Raw genomic sequence first — 23,238 nt, forward strand, 5'->3', positions numbered from 1 at the left:
TTCTCAGCCACATGTCATAATTTACAGCACCTTTAAAGTCTGTAGTTACCTAGAAATTTCGGACAGGTGCTTTCTTTCAAAGAGAGGTTGTTTATCAACAATATTTTATCGCAGGGGTATTACTGCACCACTGCAATCATCCGCGCGTCTCTTCTTAAGAGTCTTGTATGCCAGCGTTATAGCTGTATTGCCATACAAATTAAGCTAAGATTACAAAAATGAACGGCACCTAGGACGCGCGCTGAACCAAAGGCATGATGTTGGTAGTAGTCTGGAGTAGCCCGGCAGTTTTCGTTTTTTGGATTTACGTAGCTCACTAATTCTGCTCATTACTAAACATTTAAACTATCGGCTGGAAATGGTAAGTGTAATAATATTTTAGTGACGCGTTTTGGGTTTAGTGGTTCGTTTTTTCTGCTTTCTATAAAAAATCCGCGATACAAGGCAAAAACGCCATATGACAGGGACTTGCGAAATTTCTGGGGGCTATTATTAAGCGGGCAGCTGAAGAACAATGTCGGCTACAGTGTGACTGCGGCTGCGTAGAAGCAACAATGCGTGATGCAGGCTTTAGACATCTGGGCCTCTTACTTTTATGTCATGATGGCGTACACGCGTCCCGTTTGAGCACTGCAGGGCGGTTAAAGCGCATAAGTCTGCGAAAGAAAAGAAACACGTTCTTTGATTCTGTTTCTGAGGAACAACTCGTGCATAGGGGCAACATTTCTGTTATCGTTCACGGGAGCCGGAAGCCCAGATAGCTAAACCGGAGTAAGTGCATTTCTCTTCCTGTAGCCGCAGTCACATTACAGCAGGCATTGCTCCTAAATCTATAGAACACTTGACATCAGCACAAAAGACGCTCGTATGTATCTTATTACTGGACGTTTTTGTATTTTGTAGGTTTCCCTTGAGACGCAGGAAGAAAGAAAATATATTTTGTAGCGTGTAGGAAATCATTCGATAAATACCTTTAAAGGTGCTCGAAGCTTTGCATTTCTCCCGGGCCGCCGCCAAAATTTAAAGATAATACACGTAATATAATTATTGAACTGGTTAACGGAAAACAATACATAGCCTGAGATACAATAGGCTAGTGCCAGCATCATGCGTTCCGTTCAATTCTTCTCCGTTATGCTTTTTTTAAAGCTTTTCTTACATGTCAGGGCAGTCTGTAATATATATGTGTGGCGTATTGTGTCACAGCATGCGCTGCAAATAACGATCAGCAATCGAGTAGTAGGCAGACCAGAACGACACCGCCGAGATTTTAACAAGACCTTTGCATCACCTTCTCTCCCATCAGCGAACGTCATGACAAGCGGATGAGCGATAAAGGATTAGCCACTGAATCTGCGCGTACAGGCTTGGGTAAAAGGACGAGATGACATCATGTGACTCGACACAGATTCGCGCTCGCACTTTCATTGGCTGGTACTTTATCGCCATCCGCCTGTCGTGATGTAGGCTGCTGGGGAGCGCAGGCCTTGCCAAGATCTCGGTGGCGACGACCAGAACCCGGTGTCTAGACAACATTAGGCAAAAGTAGCGTAATGCTGAAGAGGCAAGAAAAGGGGAGGTTTTGACACAGATATTGAAGTGGTAAGAGCGTATGTCTGCAACGGGATGACAGTAACCACAGGCCGTTCGACAATGAGCGGGGCCAATGAATATTTAGTCCAGCGAATTCAACAGATATTCTTAGAATATGAATGTCGGTTTTCGGTATCCCTCAGATGTAGGTACATATTTGCTGCACTTAGCCGGTAATCACCTACAGGACAGAACCGTGGAGGCTAAATAAATGAAATCAATGAAATCAACCGAAATTGAGAACACGAAGAGCTATAAAAAGGAGGATAATACCTATAATGTTGAGATGCAGGAATGAAGCAAATGCAATCAATAAGAAAAAGCAGGTTGTCACCTAGTAGAAATGTGGAAGACGAAATAATGATGGGTAGAGCATTTATTGCAAGGCGAGACAAAACATTGATGGTTAAGAGTAGCTGATCGCATTTCAAGAGAACGCGAGATCAAAATCTCAGATTTGTGAAAGAAATTACTAAAGTTTTAGGAATAATGGGACCACAGCTGGCACAGGACAGGGTTAATTCCAGGCATAAATCAGGTTAATGTTATGAAAAGCTTAACGCTTGTCTTTGATTTTGTAATTTGATGAACTCTGTACCAGTCCGGCACAAAGTTCAAGAGAAATTCTTTGTGGCCAGATGAAGTTCGCGGTTGTTCAAACAATATTTTAATAGGTGCCTCTACCGCAAATTTTCCATGCTACGACTAAATAAAACATCTCTGAATAAACTGCGCTAGGCGTTATCTTATCTCACATTCAGCGACACACTGGTCGTGTAGAAGTCCCAAAATATATCAGCTTTACGGCCTTGAAGCTAGTTCCGTTGCCTGATTACTCTTGTTAAATGCGGTTCTTCGCCACCTTTGTCGGCATAAGTTCTTAACAAGACGCGGAGCCTAACGTCGGTCACCGGAATTATCCCCTAGCTGACCATCCCGCACAAAAATATCAACACGCGGGCTCCACCAGCAGGGCCGTGTTCGCATCTATAGCAGACACAGATCTGCCTCTCTATCTACATTATCCCTTCTATCTGAGACAAGACTCAATCTCACTGCTGCATCCTTCAAGATAGACCACACCGTGATATACTGCATGGCATAATAAAAGAATGATTGCGCACATCGACATAAGGACTTTGTGAAGATTGACATAACACGTTGTTAGCTTTGTCTTCCTAGCAGCCTATCCATCTATCCTGTTGAATAAACAACCGAGTACGAAATAACCATTTGTTATGTTTTTAGAGCGAATAATTGATGTAGTTTCTTTCTTTGCCTCTTGAAGATAAGTGCGTTAAAAGCTTCGTTATTTCTGAAAACACAGCTGGAACGCCATCATCCGGTTGTCCATGATTACAAACAACACCATAACTCAAAATAATTGAGTGGTATCTGATCATAAATGTTCTTCTCATATCAAAACTTTTCATTTACTTTTCCTTTACTTCGACCTCAAACCAATTGTCACAAGGCACGGTAAGACGTCTTGGTGCTTGCGGAATTCATATCATTGTCAGGTAACTTACCGGATTTAAAAACTGCAAATGATTTAATGACGGATTCCCCTCTGCCATACACGCCGATGACAATTTCGTTTGGAGATAAGCATGTGTAATTAAGATTACGTGCATGAGGCATAGAAGCCGACTAGGTAGAGCTGCATAGACTGTAACTAAATTGTAGGAAGAACTGCATAGGGGACCTTAAATAAATAACAGAAACTGATGGTATAACAATATATAAGCGACTTATTTTCACAAACTAGTCAAAATCAAAGAGATGAAATTGACATTGGCTGGCTATGCAGTCAGTAGAAAATAAATGGTTATGAAGATAAAAATTCATATAATTTTAGAGAATGCAAGCGCTGCAGGGCTTTTAAGGTTAGACGGTCTGATAAAAAATATAGGAACTTAAAAGGGCTCCTGAATGCTACTTTTAGCAAAATTCTATTGTAAAACATCCATAGGGTGGTCTCTGTGAGTACTTGACTAATATCTGCGTCGAGCCAATAATTTCCAAAATTTCAAAAAGTGCTCTAGGCGACCGCTTGCAGCCGATTTGGAGACACATCCCCGCGCAAACCTTCTCTCCGCCGTCAGGGGGGCTGCTGGACTCGCCCCCTCAATTATGTACATTATTTTTTTACCCCGCCGCAATGGCGCAGTGGGTACGGTACACGACTACTGTTACCTAGGACGCGTGATCGAATCCCATCCTGGGCGGCCACTTTTCGATGGAGGTGAAAAGCAAGGCGCCCGTGTGCTGTGCGATGTCAGTGTACGTTAAAGAATCCCAGGCGGTCGAAATTTCTGGAATCCTCCACTACGGCTTTACTCATAGCCTGAGTCGCTTTGGGACGTTAAACACCGCAAACCAACCAATATTATTTTTTGTAACCTTAAAGACCACAGACGGGGTATTACATGTGGGGTGGGCATACACAACCAAAACAGCCACACAACCTGGTACATATTCTGCACAATGCCTATACAGAGAGACTAAATAGATAAAATATATAGGTACACAGCGGAGACGAATTCAGAAGCGATAACAGAAAATGATGAACAGGCGACGAACAGTGGATGTAAAACTATGTTCATCATCATCATCATCATCATCATCATCATCATCAGCCTGATTATACCCACTGCAGGGCGAAGGCCTCTCCCATATTTCTCCACTTAACCCGGTTCTGTGCTAGCTGCATCCACTTGACCCCTGCGAACTTCTTAATCTCATCCGCCCACCTAACTTTCTGCCGCCCCCTGCTACGCTTTCCTTCCCTTGGAATCCAGTTTGTTACCCTCAGCGACCATCGGTTATCCTCTCTTCGCACTACATGCCCTGCCCATGTCCATTTCTTCTTCTTAATTTCTACTAGAATGTCGGTAACTTGAGTTATTTCTCCGACCCACCCTGCACGCTTTCTATCTCTTAATGTTACCCCTACCATTTTTCGTTCCATAGTCCTCTGGGCTGTCCTCAACTTAAGTAGAACTCTCTTGGTTAGCCTCCACGTTTCAGCCCCATAGGTGAGTACAGGCAAGATGCAACTCTTGTATACTTTCCTCTTGAGCGATACCGGTAAGCTGCTAGTCATAATCTGCGAGTGCTTGCCAAATGCGCTCCATCCCAATCGTATTCTTCTTGTTATTTCCTTTTCGTGGTCCGGATCTGCGGTTACTACCTGTCCTAAGTCGACATATTCACCTACTACTTCCAGTATTTCGCTACCTAATGTAAACTGCTGTTCCTTCCCGAGGCTGTCGAACATTACCTTAGTCTTCTGCATATTGATTTTCAAGCCTACCTTTCTACTTTTTCTGTCTAGGTCATCAATCATTATTTGCAGTTCATCGCCCGAGTTGCTTAGCAAGGCAATATCATCAGCAAATCGCATATTACTGAGGTATTCTCCATCTACCCTTATCCCTAACTGCTCCTATTCCAAGTCTCTGAATACTTCCTCTAAACAAGCTGTGAATAGTACTGGGCAGATTGTGTCTCCTTGCCTAACACCTTTCTTTATGGGAATTTTGTTACTTTCTTTATGCAGAACTATGGTTGCTTTGCAGCCACTATATATATCTTCCAGCACTTTCACGTACGGCTCGTGCCCTGATTTCGCAATGCTTGCATCACTGCCGAGGTTTCAGCTGAGTCAAATGCTTTTTCGTAATCAATGAATGCTATGTATAAGGGGTGGTTATATTCCGAGCATTTTTCTCTCACCTGATTGATGGTATGGATATGATCGATAGTAGAGTACCGTTTCCGAAACCCTGCATGATCATTTGCTTGATTACAGTCTAAGGTTGTCCTGATTCTATTAGCGATTACCTTAGTAAATACCTTATGCGTAACAGACAGTAAGCTGATTGGTCTGTAATTTTTAAGGTCCTTACAGTCCCCTTTCTTGTGAATGAGGATAATGTTTGCATTCTTCCATGGTTCCGGCACAGTCCATGACACCAGGCACTGCGTATACAAGGTGGCCAGTTTTTCTAGCACGATATCCCCCCGTCCTTCAGAAAATCTGTAGTTATCTGATCCTCTCCAGCTGATTTCCCCCTTTTCATAGTTTCTAGTGCTTTCTTGACCTCGTCCTTCGTCACTGGTGGAACGTCTGACTGTTTTTCCCTACCGCCAATCTCATTACGGTCCTGATTACTTTGGCTACTGTAAAGATCTGTATAGAACTCCTCGGCTACTTTGACTATCTTTTCCATATTAGTGATAACGTTGCCCGCCTTGTCCCTTATCGCATACGTCTGGTTTTTGCCTATGCCCAATTTCTTCTTTACCGCTTTAAGGCTTCCCCCGTTCTTTACAGCATGCTCAATTTTCTCCATGTTATACTTCCTTATATCGGCCACCTTGCGCTTATTGATTAGCTTTGATATGTCGCCCAATTCGATCTGGTCTGTTGGATTGGAAGCTTTCATACTCTGGCGTTTCTTAATCAAATCTTTGGTCTCCTTAGACAGCTTGCCGGTATCCTCTCTAACTATCCTACCGCCTACTTCTACCGCGCACTCAGTAATGATATCTCTGAAATTATTGTTCCTTCCCTCTAGGGTAATGTCGCCATCCTCAGTTAGAGCTGAAAACCTATTCTGTAGCGAGATCCTCAACCCTTCTGCCCTCCCCCTCACCGCTAATTCGTTGATGGGTTTCTTTCTTACTAATCTGTTGCGTTCCTTCTTCAGATTTAGGCTAATTCGGGACCTCACCATCATGTGGTCACTACATTGCACTTTCCCGATTACCTCTACATCTTGCATAATGGCGGGGGTTGAACACATTATGAAGTTGATTTCATTTTTAGTCTCTCCGTTAGGACTTTTCCATGTACATTTCCGGTTCTTCCGTTTGCTGAAGAAGGTATTCATGATTCGTAAGTAATTGCGCTCTGCAAACTCAACTAGTAACTCCCCCCTGCTATTCCTAGAACCAATGCCATAGTCACCTACTGCCTTGTCTCCTGCCTGTTTTTTCCCTACCTTGGCATTGAAATCGCCCATTAGTACAGTATACGGCGTCTTTACTTTTCGCATTGCCGGTTCTACATCTTCATAGAAGCTTTCAACTGCCTGATCATCATAACTACATGTAGGTGCATAGGCCTGTACAACCTTCAGTTTTTACCGCTTATTAAGCCTAATTACGATGCCTGCAACCCTCTCATTAATACTATAGAATTCATCTATATTGCCTTCTATATACGTATTGACAAGGAAACCTACTTCTAGTTGTCGCCTCTCTGGTAGCCCTCGATAACACAGTACATGCCCATCCTTCGGTACAATATATGCCTCATTTGGCCTCCCCTAAGCCCTGTGACATCCCATTTCATGTCCTCTAGTTCCTCTAACAGCACTGCTAAACTAGCTTCACTAGCTATGGTTCTAGCATTAAACGTTGCCAGGGTCAGTTTCCAATGGCGGCCTGTCCAGCGGAGCCAGGCTTTCTTAGCCCCCCCTGCTTCGTCACAGGTCTGACCGCCGCCGTGGTCAGTTGTTCCGCAGCCGCTGGTGACTGAGGGCCGGGGTTTAATGGAGCTTATCATAGGAGGTTGCGGCCAATTACTGCACCAGGGTGGCCAACTCCTATTCTGGTGAGGGAGTGCGTTGCCGGAGGTGTTCACCGGCATCAGGTCGCACCACAAACCTGTTTATGCAATTCCATCGACACGCGGATTTTTTTTTTTTTCATCCCGTGGAGAATTGCGCGGCACCGGGATTTGAACCCCGGTCCTCTTGCATGCGAGGCGGATGTTCTACCGCTACGCCACCGCTGTACTGGGTTATCGATTAGAAAACAAGGAAAACCTGGAACTAGAAGCAAGTACAATGTTACAATGTTTCCAACCGATTGATACCGGAAACTATGGTGTGTAAATCGATTTCAGCGTGTCTTTCAATTTAATCAAATCTTCAATGGTTACAGCAGTTACAACTCATTGTAAGGTCCTTAGCTAGGAGCCGGAACGAGGCAAGGTGGACTGCCATCGCGACTTGTTTGCTTTTATTGCGATACTGCGCCAGGTTTCGGGCCGTCTTGTTGTCCCGGGAAGTTACACGTTTGTCCTTGAACAGCCGGGAAGACTAAGACTATGAAGAAGACGAAGAAGACGTGGAGACGAAAAAGGAGATGAAGAAGAAGGCGAAGAAGAAGACTAAGACGAAGAAGACGAATTAAGAACGCTCGGTCACCCGCAGCTAATGCTTTCGCTCCACATTCGGTTCAGCAGTATTAAACCCTTCTCATTTATATCTGGGCTGGTAGCTTACGCTCTCGCGCCATACTCTTAAAGGATGAGCTTAAGTGTCCCCAATAATGTTACAGCTTACACTAATAGGGAGTGATAGGGGAAAAATGTAGCATGCAAAAGAAGCTTCCGTCATTGATATCGCAATTTAAAAAGGTTAACAAGAGTTACACCACAACTAATGTTTTTCTTGCGCGCCGGCGTGGGTTGAGTTGAGGGGGGAGCGTGTGAGCGTCATTTTTAATCATCAATATGTTCGGTGCTAATGAAGCTAGCTGCAGAGAATATTAATGGGATACCTATTGCTAGAGCGTGCTTTATAATTTTATTAAATTGGTCTTTATGAGCCCTTTAGGGAGCTACTTTGGCAGTAACTAGACAGATGTGATGTGCATTGGAGAACCATTTGCTTGAGAAGCCGCAATTAGGCTGATTTTGATTGTGATAACCACTCAGCGCAGAAATTTATCATTAATTTAGGACTAAAAACTTTGTCACATATAGTACCAGAGCTCAATCTTAAATAAACTTATTCATCATCATCATCAGCCTGGTTATGCGCACTGCAGGGCGAAGGTCTCTCCCATATTTCTCCACTAACCCGGTTCTGTGCTAGCTGCATCCACTTGACCCCTGCGAACTTCTTAATCTCATCCGCCCACCTAACTTTCTGCCGCCCCCTGCTACGCTTTCCTTCCCTTGGAATCCAGTTTGTTACCCTCAGCGACAATCGGTTATCCTCTCTTCGCAATACATGTCCTGCCCATGTCCATTCCTTCTTCTTAATTTCCACTAGAATGTCGGAAATTTGACTTATTTCTCTGTCCCACTCTGCACGCTTTCTATCTCTTGATGTTACCCCTACCATTTTTCGTTGCATAGCCCTCTGGAATAAACTTGTTAATGCAGTAGAAATTTTGACGTACCCGTGCGCCTCCCTTTGCACATATTTCGCAAATACAGTGTTTATGTTTAGACAATAGACCGCTTCAGAATTCAGAATTCAAAAATTCAGAATTCAAAATATCACCAAAATGCATGAGCGCCGACCTATGTTCCCACATACACACACACACACAGGCACACGCACACACACACACACACACACACACACACACACACACGCACACACACATAGATATATAAAATTCTCGGTATGGTCTGCAAGACATACTTCGACGCGCCGACTCTGCTATAGGTGTCTACCTTGTTGTATAGAAGCAAGAGACGTAGTTATGATGTGTGACCTCTGCCCCCTTGGGCAAGCCGGTTGTCCCAGACGTGTAGCAAACAGCGAGGATGGCATTCCGGGGATCGGTAACCGGGCTCTCCTTGAACTCTCGTTCGTCCAGCGAAGCAAACATCGAAGCTGAGATGAAGCCATCAGCAAGCCCCATGCAGAATAAGCCCTGAGCCAAAAAGACAGGCGGGGCAACGGTTACGCAAAGAACGCTTGATCGAAACTCCGTGATGCAGAAGATTACAGCAAATACCATATGAGCTTAGCAGTACCGTCAGTTGGGCGAGATGGTTGAAGTTCATGATGAAGAATGACGCAAGGAGAGACGAAGATGGACGGGAATGACTAGGACAAGTAGTTCCTGTCCATCTTCGCGTCCCCTTTCGCTACTGGTCGTCATATAATCTAAAAACTGCGGCCACCAAGAAGAAATAAAGCAGAGCAATTACGCAGCGATGAAAATATAGGTCGCGAAATTTCTGTTCTTTAGAGGGCTGTTCTATGCTGCAGCTATTCAAGAGCCGTGTACTGCTTTTTGCACAATGATGCATCAAACATGCACAGACTTCGAGGTTTATTGCGTGCATTGGTCTTCCCTATCATTGCAAAACTAAAATACCTCAATTTAACAAAGAGTCTTGCGCTGATCTGCACATGCTCGCGTCTCAAATCCCCAGAAGCGGTCTTAAGGCTCGAACTAGTCCATGCACATATGAGAGGTCATGAGCGCACTTTTAGCACTAGGCCTCTGATAACTGTCCGCTCGTTCAGCTGCAGTTTCCGTATCGATTGCGTGGGTTTTTGAGAAATTGTGCTAGTGTCAGAGGCACGCTTTTTAGTTACAAGTTGTTGCTCTCAAGAGAAAAGCTCTTGTGAGTAGTGGGGTGTGCCAGAATTGAAACCGTACCCCCATCTACCTTCCACGAATGAATAGGCTGTTCACATTTTTTATTACCGTTATTGAAAGGTGATGGCTGCAGACTCCTTTCTTTAGATGGATATTGAAGTTGAGTGATTGTAGGTATACATGCAAGCCCATGACACACAACAACAATACTGGAAGAGAATAATCACCACAGCAACACTATGTATCAGCGAAATGAAAGACGTGAGATATACACGCTTCTTTGCAGCATCGCTACTTGGCGGCAAAAAAAAAAAAACTGCCTTGGACTGAAAAGCTACTTATAACAGATGCGGAATTTATTGGCGTGGAAGACGCTATATCGGTCTACCTTCGCTTCACTTGCTTTGATTTGCTTCGTCAATTTGCTTTGCCCTGGCCTGATGTTCGGCTCCGTGAAGTGACACATATACTACTAGTTGCACTGCATTTGTGTCGTGCTTTTACCCATTCCCTGAGTAAGGAGTATTCTTTCACATGGCACGTCGAATGCGATTTCTTAAGTCTTCTTTGCTGGGATATTTCCTGTGTCTTTTGCTGCTTCACATAACAAAAAGCACATTCAGCAATGCCGTCACCTACCTTCATGTTGAGGTCCGTAACAGCTTTGAGGACTTTCTCTGTGTACTGCTCGTCTGTTAGCATATGCGTGCTATCGCTGTCGTGTGCTTGGTATCGGAGTTCACCTGCAAGAGCAAACAACCGCTTTTATATAAACATCTCGGCAATCTTCAATAGAATAAAATTACTTCAAGAACTCCACCGAGGGAGCAGAATTTCGCCTCTAAGTGGGGTAGCACCAGGGCAGTAGATGTGGCTACTCACTTAGAATTAATGATGGAAAACGATAAATAGCAAAAAAGGTAGACAAAAATTTTGCAAACTTTCTCACTGTTCAAGACTGCACTTTGCAGGAGTCATGATGTGTGTAAACTCTCCATCCAATGCCACACTGCTAGAAAAGTCTTCCTCGCTACGTTAACTGATCACACCGCTCATTCGTGTAAGAAAGCCTAAAATTTTACAATTTCATCCATCCACCCACCTACTTATTTGTCCGTCCTTCCGTTCATCCATCAATCCACCCAATCTTCAATCAATCAATCAATCTATTCATCAGTCCATTCATCCATTATTCAATCAATCCATCTATCCATCCTTCAAATAATCAATCCATCAATCAATGCATCCATTGATACATCAATCAATCCAACTATCCATCCGTCCATCCATGAAAATAAACTGCAATATCACATGCTATAAGCACTCCTTCTATAGTGTTAATTAATCAATCTATCAATCTATCAATCAGTCGATCAATTAATCCATCAAACAGTCCATCAATCAATCCATCAATCAGTCCATCAATCCATCCATAAATCAATCAATCAATACATCATTCATTCAATACATCAATCAATCAATACATTAATCAATCTATCTATCCATCCATCCATCCTTTCATTCATAAATCAATCAATCAATCCATCCATCCATCCATGAAAAATGAACTTCTATATCATATGCTATAAGCGCTCCTTCTACAGCGTTTCTGAGATATACCTTGCTGCCACCCCTGAAAGCAACGTCGAGATTTCCAAGCCGCTCTACCAGATACTGAAGTTATTGCTACATATAGCGCAGCTATGTTTCGCAACGAATAATATCTCGGTAGGTGCAGAGATCAGAGACAATAAGAAATGGGTTCCCTAGAACAGTTGCGATAGTGCATGAAACAGTAGAGTAAAGGGCTTAGTGCGTGCATTTTTTATTGTTTGTGGCAAGACGAATGACAGAAGTAGAACAGCGGATTGCGTTTAGCAGTTGGTCGAGCTTTCACGAAGCCCTCACAAGTCAAAACAATTCCGAAAATATATCCATCATTTGTCCAGATAGGTTCCGCCACTCATCTCCAGCTATGCCTTATGGGGTTTATTCTCGAAAGTATTCGCCACGGGGGGCTTGACGCTACAGTCGCCTTCTAGCCCCGACGTGCAGCCCTAGCAGACAGAGCTGTGGCCCGCAATCCGCGGTGCGAGAAGTCGCTACTGCGGCGGGTTGGAGCCTGAGGGGACAAACACCGAGTTACGCACTCGAACAGAGTTTACTATCTTTCTTCTCTACTTTCACTCTTCTTTCCGCACGAGGCAGAGAAGGTACCTCAGCTACAGAGTCAGTAATAGGCCCGTGCATTTCTTTTCTTTGTTTTTACAGCCACAACAACAAGATCACCACAGTCAAGTATTAAACTCAAGCGAAGCATAGGAAGTATTTTATTCTTTTTTTTAAGTTTACGTCAATACTCTCTCTAACAATCACGACCTATTGCTAGCGCATTGGCTGTGGCGCAAGTAAATTGAAAAACGCATAATCAGGTATTTGTGACGTCATTGCACGACGTAATAGACAATGCTGCTGGTAGGCCCCTTTCGGCTCCTTTACTGCACTTTTCCTTATACTAGCGTGACAGCGTTCTAACGGTTTTAACGCATGAACAACACGACAGCTCACTACAGCAAAAATTATACTTGATGGCACTATTCATTCACTAGAATTTGTGAAGGCTACCGCAGACGGTGCGGCGACGGCCTGCGGGTGGCATTGTCGATCGCCGTTGCCGAGACCAGAAGTGGCCGGGCGGTGCAGCAGTGGCACAGTGTAGCACTCCTTGGCTTTGTATCATAAACGACAAAAGTTATCAGGCTTCCTCTATACACGTACAACAGTAGCATGCCTTTACAAGTGCAGAATCGTCGGCAACAGCGCCTCCAGCGGGTACGCAAGGCGACGAACTGCATTGCTCTCTCCATACCCTACTCGTCGCTGGGCCTAGTCGGTTTTGCCGGACGGCACTCCGAAATATGTCAACGACTCAGCGCTGTAATAAAGGTTCGTCTGCCGTCACTGCTTTATTGTAGGAAGCCCATTTCAAAATAAAATAACCTCGGTAAGACTTGTGTATGGCTACTATCCTGAAACGGCCTAATTTGCTCTCCAGAAGTATATATATATATATAGCACCGACAACTGTTGCAGGCTGCCTGCAGCATTGCTCGCCGCCCCTGGTCACACCGTCGCTCCGCGCTGATTGTACGTTCTGCAATTTTAGCAGTTGTCAATTTTAGTTCACATTTGCTAAAGCTATACCCGATGGCCATTTTCGTTTGTTAAAAGTTCCGAATTCTTTCTCATTTTGCACCAGATTCTCTCATACAAATGCGGAGCTCACAAAGGCGCATAAAAGCAGTGCCTCGATCAGGGCGATTCAAAGTGTAACCATCGAGTATTTACGCACTCTCCATCATTCATAGTCATAGCCTCTTCGACTTTTTATTTTTTCCCAGCCGCTCGTATGGCAAAGGAATTTGGGTGAAATTACAGCAAAGCGAGCACATCCCGTCATCGGCACGGCTAAGAGCAACAAGTTGATCGAGAGCGAGTTGGCGACAGCTATTCGTGGTTGGCATGTTTCCGAATAATTCGTAATCGCTCGGTGTCACAGGAACGCCAAAACTACGCAAACCTGTTTACGGATGCAGTTGACCAACTATGTCCGCAGTGCGACTCCGTCATGATAGAGCAGACGAGGCGCCTACTCTTTGTCTTCGCGATTGCTTGGTCCGAGTGACATGTCAATGTCGTGTCTTCTGTTTTTTTGACGTGAAGTAAAAACCTGACAATTACGAACCGAAACCGAAACTGCTCTGTACTAATAATACGGTAATATATTATGTAATGTGATCGTTTGCTTCTAATAGCGTGCTCTTTGCTTACAGGGTTGATACGCAATATTTACAAAAAAAAAATTCCTGCAAAATATTGATGTCCCTACCCATTTAAAGACACGCCTCGCTTTTCTGCCAGCGCCTTACCCTCGGTGAGCGATGTTTTGGCGAGGACGATGGTCGCGCCAGCCAAGACACACCCGTACATAGCGATGAGATTCTCAACGCTGTTCTTCAGATGCACGCAGACCCGATCGCCAGGTAGTACGCCATGCTGCTGGAAACCCAGGGCGTACCGCTTCATGCGCGCCAGCACCTCTGCCCGAGTGAGGCTGGTGAAGTCATCGACCTGTGAACGATTACAGAGTAGTTCGCACGAAATGCGGTTAGCGCATCTGGCATAAGAGCCCTGTTGGATTGGTCTATAAGGATTAAGCTGTTAACATAGAACATATTATTTAGAGACTTAACTAGAGGGCGCCGGGTTTTGTAATGCGGCTTAGTAAGAGAGCACGAATACAAGGTGGCACTGCATTGAGCGCTTGGCATCCAGCCGTGATTACCAGAACGTGAGCAGCTTGAAGACATAGAATCATTATCGGTTCAGCGCATAACACGAAAATGACAGAAGGGGCAGACTTTGTGCTGAACTTAAAATTGATGTTTTGGATGGTTTCTTGATGTGTGGTGTTTAACGCCCCAAAGCGACTCAGGCTACGAGGACGTCGTAGTGAAGGATTTCGGAAATTTTCACCACCTGGGGTTCTTTAACGTGCACTGACATTGCGCAGCATACGGGCACCTTGCTTTTCTCCTCCATCGAAAAGCGGCAGCCGAGGCCGGGATTCGATCCTGCGCCCTTGGAAACAGTAGTCGAGCGCCGTAACCACTGCACCACCCCGGCGGGGCATGTTCCGGGGGGATGTGTTCCGGTGGGCACCCGGAAGGGGGGGGGGGGATATTTTTTAGGCCATGCCACTTCATCAATACAGTCTACCAAATACTTTCTACGGAATACAGAATATATCTTTACTCGCTTCTTCACTTCTTCGAGGTGCTCGTCGATTTGGTGGGCGACGTGCAGCTCGCACACATAGCGATGGACAGCGAACATATGCAATAATAGAAGAAATGAATTTATAAACCCTAACAGCATACAGTACAGAAATTTATTAACAAAAAAGAGGTGGCTACACTCGGACAACAGATACTGACTCACGTTACGCACAGCTGGGCAAGCAGGCGCTGTAACTGACACTTGAGCTCATAGCTCTCTTTTCGCGACTTTAATAAGCCGGGGTCTGTCTATACTGCCGCTTTCGGAGCTTTCTTCAGAACGACGATCGCCACGCGGCGTGATCAAAAGGGGGTCTCAAGTAACCGCAGCAGAAACTTGTAGACAGGGGAAGGGGTGTTGGAGAGAGAAAGCACCAACACAGCAGCTCTCGCTAGCTATGGTCCTCTCCTTCTGCCCGATAGACAGACAGAATTCTCTGGAAGCCGTGGTCCGCACGTATGTGCCGCCGTGCCGTCACGCCCGCGTCATAGATGTGAGAAGCCACCGCCTGGCGGTCGGGATGACGTATTTTCAGGATTGCTCGGAACATCGATTTGCGCCGCTTTCTATGGCGGGCGCACCAAAACATTTGAGAATAAACCACCGCGGCCATAGAGGAAATTTGCAGATCACAACAGTGACCCATGGGAGGTAGTGTGCACTTCCCTACAAATGTTTCTCAACGAGTATTTCTTTTTATGAGAAAGCAATGTGCGTGGCGCCTACACATTGATTTTAATGTTTAGGAATTTCGAAGGCGTCTATGATTTCTGTAGCGATTCTACGCTGCTATTGGTGAAAGCTTCCCACTGGCTGAAAACGGGAAAACAGGGTTACCTCTCTTGCGTCTCTTTTTTATGCAGTGCCTGCAATAAAATGCAATAATGACGAGCTACAATATTCTGCCGATTGTTATTATATTCTCTAAATAGTCATTAAGGTATCTGCCAGTCAACCCAGTAATGCGTGTCACAGGAAAGCGGAAGCTTGTACTCAAACTTGTTAGCGTACTCTACAAATATCTGCTTATGCTTCCTGGTGCAGGCCGCCTTGCTTTTCTGCCAAAGTTGACCAAGCGATAGTGCTTAGGGAGTTAAGAGGGCGCGGAAAAAAATCTACGAAGTCATCGGGGTTTGTCAAAGTTCGAGGCTTCTTTGAAATATGAAGAAGTTGCCCCGAGATAAATTTATGTAGGACGGAGGCGAAAAGGCTTGAATTAGTGCAATATTTCCTTGGTTGATTTTTAATGCGCTTGGTACTTTCTTCACCTGTGTATAGCACCTTAGAAGAGCTTGAATGCGAAGATTGCTGCTGAAAACCACAAATTGCTTTCAAATTTCTGATATTGTTCTCCGTCGACCCCAAATTCGTCCAATGTTAGACTGATGCAGCCCGTGTGTCGGCAGCGTCGTATCAGCTTCCTCAGAATTATTTTGCGGAGACCCATGCTGCGGTTGCTGTCTTCTCTCTCAAAAATCTGCTACGGAAATTGCATGAAAAGAGCCAGTTGCTAGAAACCAACATGTTGGATGAAATTCTTGCTTCTTACCTCCAGAGGTGGGCATTGGACCTCAAAGAGTGCAACCTCACCTCAACCTCAATAAAAATTTCCTGACCTCACTCAACCTCAACCTCACGCTTTGAGGTTGGGGTTTGACCAGGTGACCTCACCTCAATTTTTCTGATGCCATCACCGACCTCACTCAACCTCAACTCAAACTCAAACTGTGAGTTTGAGGTCGGTCGCTCGACCTCAAAAAAAAAAGTTTTTCGCTTGAGAACACTAACTATAAAACGTCATGGCACAAGTCCTGTGCGGTGACACGCCAGAATGACGACATAAATTTTAAACAACATTGAATATGATGAGGCTTACTTTTAAAGTAAAAAAATTTAAATGAACATTTGCAAGCGGGGCTACTGATTCATAGCAGGCTGACCTAATAACGGCAGTATAATTGGTCAGTTTCAACTCTCCCAATTTTATTTTTATTTGTTTTGATATTGTCGCATAGCGAGCTATGTCTATGTCGCGCGACGTTTTCCTGACCCGTGCCCAGCCGGGGAGCGGTCTTTTTTTTTTTTGCGTGCACGGCGTGGCTGTGCTTTCTCCTTCTTCTTGGGGGGTATTCGCGATCTACGCCATTCGGAAAATGGTTAACGGCTGTGAAGGAGGCGAGCTGTTGGAAGCTCGCGTCCCAGCCGGTTAACGCCTGAGGGCTTGGGGGCGACGGCTGAGAGCACGGAAGGAGCTTTGTGTTTTGTGCCGTCTGTGTCCTTGCTGCCGATGTGTTGTTGGTGGACCTTTTGTGTGTTTGTGTGCCAGGCGGAGATGCGCCGCGTCTTCTTGAAATTCACGCGGTGCTCGCCAGGAAACAACCTCGTGGGCACCGGCGTCCTATTGGTTCCTCAGCTCTAAAGTCGTCTCATTAGCCTTGTATACATCAGCCCGACGCAAGCGGGTCGGGTAGGGGGGAGCCGGTTGTCGAGCTTAGCCAGCCCGACCCGTCCGGGTTTACATGACTCGATTCTGTCGGGCATAGGGTGCCTCGATGTCGAGGCACCCTAGTCGGGCCACGGCCGGTCTCGAGGGAGAGAGCGCTTCTCTTCTCTTACGGCCTCTCCAATGGGGTCTGTTTCCACCGCCCGCCGCGCCTCGGTGGGGTCGCCACCGCCCCACTGCTGCTCCTTCGCTACAGCCGTTCACGCGCAAGGGAAATGTGCGCTCGCTTTTAGCTTCGCCCGCGTCAGTTGCAACCGGCAGGTCCTGACATTTCGCCCCTTATGGTTTATACAAAGTGCGTAATCAACATCGAACATTTATCGTGTTCGAGGAATAAAATACAGTCAACAATCCGCTCACGCGCGCGCGCTCCTTCGTCAGTGCGGCCGTGCAGGGTCGAATGAAGCTTCGGGTACACTTCAACATTTTTTACCCCTAATTTTTGCACAAAAATAAATTTGCCAGGCTATGCAATGTGCCTTTGAATGTTTTAAGCAGGTGTAGCGCGACCTGACTTGAGTGCATGGTGAACTCTTGGGTGGAGATTATGTCAACCGCTACCGTTTTCCTTTAGATCAGAAGAGGCACCGGCAAAAATTCATGGCGCGTCTCAGATTCAGAGTAAAGAACAAAAATTTATTCATATAGTAAAAATTTCACTTGTCTAGTCGAGTGGGCTGTTCTAGCTTCGTTCAAAACATATAAGTCGATCAAAGACCGAAGATGTATATGTAGTCTCGCGACTACTTTTAATCAAGGAAATGGGCATAAACAGTTAAGCAGAATCGAAAAGAGCGGCAAACAATAAAAAAATTTCCTTCAAAGTTACACATTGCACTATATGTTCATCAATTGATAAAAATGCTGACTGCGTAAGTATCAAAAACTTCCTGCACGGCTTGTGCACATAAGGAGTTAGCCTCTCGGTCTTCTCTGTCACTTTCCTGGTATAATTAATTGAGAAGAAGAATTCTGAGAAATGTTTCAAATATCGAAGAAGCGGACCTAATAACATCTATAGCTTTGTCAATTCCTTTCGGGCAACTCTGTTGAAGTCTGAAACGCTGACTGAATCAGGATCTTAAGTACTTCGATAACATTTGTATGTATAGTAGGTGCACAGCAGCTTTTTCGAAGAAAAAAAAAGGGAAGCTTGTCCATTAGGGCAACAAGCTCTGGTTTCGGATAATGCAGTCCACTAGAATATTGTCCTCGTAGAAGAGCGTACTACATGGGTCTGCTTCTTTCGCTAGTTTCAAGAAGAATAGCGCAAGCGTCACACCCGAAGTTGATTAACTAAACGATATATCAAGCGGCGTAACATAAACCGGAATATGTGACAGTGGGAAATCGGATGGATGGTAGGAGATGCCTTCAGTGCCTTGATTTTTGCTCTCAGATGAAACGTCCGTCTTGGCAATGTAGTCATGTGCCGCTAGTTGTTACGGCCCTCGCATATCTAGCATATCTCATTCCTTTCCGCACATTAACCTTACTTTCCCGAAGAGAGCCTCAATGGGTCGCTATACAAGGCTTGAAATGAGTCTTCAGTGAGAGTGTCCTTCTTAAACGTTTTAGAAGTTACTTGCATATTTTCGATGTAGCAGGTGAACTCATTTGTAAGTCACTGCATCGAGTATCACCTTCATCATTTATTGGCCTCTTTTTACCACTTCGAGCACAAGTGGTGTCATGAATGTCAAACCATTTTTTATTGATTTCATGACAAGTTTAATATCATGTAAACATTTCATTAAAACAATGTTATTTGCAAAATTAAAATAATGCTTATAATACCTCACATTGGCTAATATATGAATTGTAATAACATTTAAAACTCAACCCTACAACGTTTATTTTGACTGTGATACTAATACTTTATATCATGCAAGCATTTTGCAATTTAAATTACATTTTTATGAAATTATTTTTATCTTCGGTGTTACAAGAATGGCTCGCATCTAGCACTAAAGACTGTTTTGCTGTTGCAGACGAGTTCCTGTCATGTTAGCCTTGAAGAAGCTTCGATGTGATCACTGCTCATTCAGTTTTTTTTTTTGTTCCTATTCTTGTACAGGCTTGGGAAAAATTCGGATTAAAATGGACAAAAGTGGCTACCATGCCGCAATGTATGCCATGCTTGTCGAACGTTTGCTGAACGACAGTGTTTTTTATATCCGTTCCCGTGTGTAGTACGTTGACGACATGCCACTGCAGCATCTACCTTCTGTGTTCTTTATTTTCGGGGCTGCACTCACCACGAAACTCGCGAGCGACAGCGCGAAACTAGGCAAAAGCCACCCGCCGCCACTGAAGCAGACGCGGAGCGAACAGTGAGCAGGTCGCGCCCCTTGCGGCGGCGGAGAGCGCAACTCAAGGAGAAAAGTTCCTATTGTTCCCGCGGCGAATGAGAAGGCTGTAAGAAAGAGCGCGCGCTCTCCCCCGAGACGGGCCGTGGTCGGGCAAAGATCGCTGCTACACCGCGCGTCGAGCAAGTGAACCAGGCGCAGGCAAGAGAGGAGGAAGAGGAGGAGTGCTCAGACGAACAGCACACGGTCCCGTCCCCGACCAGCAAGGAGGCAAGAGAGGAGGCGCCTGCCCGACGCGTCAGGAGCCCTGTATACATGCAGGGGGTTTACATGAGACCGACAAAGTCGGGTCGGGGAGGCCTGTCGGGCTAAAAACCGGCTATCGGGCTCATGTATACGCTAGGGGGTCGAGTAAAGGACCATCGGGTCGTGTCCCGCCAGGCCGACTGCAGGGGGTTGGTTGGCTCGACCCTACCCGATGGGCGAGGAGCATGTATACGCTGACGCGTCGGGCAGGCGCCTCCTTTCTTGCCTCCTTGCAGGTCGAGGACGGGACCGTGAGCTGTTCGTCTGAGCATTCCTCCTCTTCCTCCTCTCCCGCCTGCATCTGGTTCATTTGCTCGACGCACGGTGTAGCAGCGATCTTAGCCCGACAGAATCGAGCTCATGTAAACCCGGACGGGTCGGGCTGGCTAAGCTCGACAACCGGCTCCCCCCTACCCGACCCGCTTGCGTCGAGCTCATGTATACAAGGCTATGGACTCGACAAAGTCGGGTCGAGTAAGCCTGTCGAGTAAAAAACCAGTTGTCGGGTTCATGTATACCCAGTCGGGTCGAGTAAAATAGCCGCGGAGCGGGTCGCGTTAACTCGCTTGCGGGGGTAGGTTAACTCGCTTGACCCGCTTGTCTAGAAGCATGTAGACGCTGTCGAGTCAGCGAGTCGAGTTATGGCGAACTCTGGGATTAAAAAGCAACCGGAGCGGCGATGAGCGTCAGCTAAGTTGAATGCTTTTTAGCCCTCATCAACGATAAAAAAGAATAATCGAAGCTCTCAATAGTAAAAGGCAACGGAATCAAATCCAAGTAAGAAACTTGCACAATAACTACAAATCTCGGCGATACGCGCCGCTGCGATACTTACTCGCTAGAAAGCGAGTTCGTGTAGACACTAATCGGGTCGAGTAATGGTGACCTCACTTACTCGACGCTTACTCGACCCGGTGCTGTCGAGTCCATGTATACAAGGCTAGGGTATACATGCCCCTCGCTTATCGGGTAGGGTCGAGCCAACCCACCCCCTGCAGTCGGGCTGGCGGGACCCGACCCGACGGTCGTTTAGCTCGACCTCCTAGCGTATACATGAACCCGATAGCCGGTTTTCAGCCCGACAGGCCTCCCCGACCCGACTTTGTCGGTCTCATGTAAACCCCCTGATTGGCTCCGATAAGAGCATTTCCGCATGGTAACAAACACTGCCTGGAGAATCCTGAATATTGTTAGACAGATGGGTTTTGGCGGCCGGTGAAGGAGGACGACGACCATCCGAGCTGCTGCTCGGGACCCCTGCTCAGATGTCGCGTTTGCCTGACTGAGGTGTTGTTAATTTGAGTTTGTTGTTTAATTGGTACTACTGGATTCGCTTTAATTATTGTTTGAGCTCATCTTTATTAAATTCAGTTAACTTGTGTCATAAATCGGAATCGCCTGGTCCCTTTCTTCAATGCGGTGGAGCCGTCGTGCCGTCACGAAAGTCCAACTTGCGAACACTTCGTTACAATATGGTGACTTTTGACCTAATTCCCGCTGTAATGCTTATGTGTCCTTGGTGCTGCTGGATGCGAACTCCCGAAGGTCTGCAGTGAAACGTCGCACATATCTGTGACCGTCAAATAGTGTTTCCTCATGACAAGCAAGTCTTAATTTCTTGGTGAAGACATTTTCCTGTGATCTGAAATCGAATCGGTTGACAAAATCACAAACAATCTAATGTTTCTTCAGTGCAACGTCTCTCTTACAAAAAAAAGTAGATCGACCACTTGCGTATATATGGAAGTTGTTGTACCATAACATTCTTTTATCAAACTGACTTCTGACGTGGGACTTATCACAAGAGGCGGACAGAACAAAATGTTGCTATATGCAGAGACGCTTAGTTACGAAAAGGTAAAGCGTGCTTGACTTTTGACATTGGGCTACTTTCGATAATCCTGACGAGTGGGTTGTGCTGTATAGAACAAACACCGTGACAAATTATTGGAAAGATTACCCTCCCTTCTACTTATAATAACTAACGGTGAATTTGCAGCCCCAAAACATTCCTTTTATCATTGATGTAAGGTAAAGAAATAATACGTTGGATTAGGGATAATTCGCACATTACCTTGAGATGCCGAGAGAAGCTCGAAAGCTGGTTTCCGTGTCCACACAGTTTCTTGTCGCAGTGAATGCATTCCAAGTTTACAGTGCTTTTCGTTTCTTTTGCGTGGCTATTGTAACGGAAATGGCCTTCGATGTCTTCGTCAACTTGACAACTAAGCGCGCACACATCATCGTCGGTATATTTAGATTTTTTCGCTATATCTGCCATAACCACACCTGCCATAACCGAAACCATGTCATGCACCCTCGACGCCGAACGCAACAATGCGATAGACCTCGAAGAAGGGCAGACCTCAGCTGGAAAGGGCGGAAACGTCCGTCATAAATTACAGCAAGTCGCCGACCACGGCATGGCTGCTTGTCTTCGCTTGAAAATGACGGCCACCGTAAATGGCGAAGAACACAGCATGTCGTTTAGATGCTGCCTTCTTTTTTTTTTGCCGATTTCGGGCGGCTCACCGACGCCGTTTGGGGGCGACTTCCAAGCAGACGTTCCAGGAACGATTGGTGTCGATGAGAACGTGGGGCTAAGACACCAGCTACTAGTCGCGACGAGAGAAGCACGCCCACTGGGAGAAGGAAGCGCGAACACTTAACCCATGCTACGGGAGTTGTTTCGTTTTTCTTCGACTTCACAATATTCGTCAAGAGAGGAAGACTAGCGGGTGGTGAGCAGGGTGGCAACGCGTCTACAGGGAGGAAGAGCAGAGTTTGAACACTGACTAGCGTTTCCCTCCTGCAAAACGATGAGATGTCGGCATGGTCCACAAGCGACAGAAGTCCGCGCAGCCGCCGCGGCGTTCCGAGAAGCGAGAAGGGCCTGTCTTTATATTTCTCTAGACCAACAAGAATACGCCAGTCGGAGGTATAGCGCACAACCAAAAGTTAAAGAAGCAAAAAAAAAAAGAAAAGAAAATAATGTTGCGAGAGGAAGAATCTGAGAATTGTCATTTCTGATTTTTTTTGTTTTTTTTTCTTAGGAGGAGGAAGGTTGGGAGGGGGGGGAGGGTGACGACTGGCTGTACCGCAGAAAAGCGGCCGGTTGTGAGTAAACGCGGGTGCACAAACGCGAGAGGGGGCACTGGTAAGTGACCACACAAAACGAAAACAAGAAGTGAGGAAAAATAGGGGTGGTGCAAGTGTACTGAAAAACTAAAAATAACGAGACGCAGATCTTCACTCGCGCATTCACACGCTCGAGCACCGCGCACACAACTCGCTCTCTCGCCCACACTGCCACTGTGCTTGTAA

General features: G+C 45.7%; 1 protein-coding gene across 2 annotated transcripts in view; it reads right to left on the bottom strand.

Annotated features, from left to right (window-relative positions):
- Nucleotides 1-23,238, bottom strand: part of LOC146191956 (uncharacterized) — an 84,383-nt gene that overhangs the window by 30,189 nt on the left and 30,956 nt on the right. For both annotated transcript variants that reach the window (XM_084602349.1, XM_084602347.1), the window contains exons 3-5: nt 13,887-14,088; nt 10,597-10,700; nt 9,077-9,279 (exon numbers count right to left, since the gene is read on the bottom strand). In XM_084602349.1, the coding sequence (XP_084458475.1) occupies nt 9,077-9,279; nt 10,597-10,700; nt 13,887-14,088 (509 nt within the window). The remainder of the gene's footprint in view (nt 1-9,076; nt 9,280-10,596; nt 10,701-13,886; nt 14,089-23,238) is intronic.

Source organism: Amblyomma maculatum, chromosome 4 (genome assembly GCF_055883805.1).
Source record: "Amblyomma maculatum isolate TAMU_Amacu chromosome 4, ASM5588380v1, whole genome shotgun sequence".
Classification (NCBI taxonomy): Eukaryota; Metazoa; Arthropoda; class Arachnida; order Ixodida; family Ixodidae; genus Amblyomma; species Amblyomma maculatum.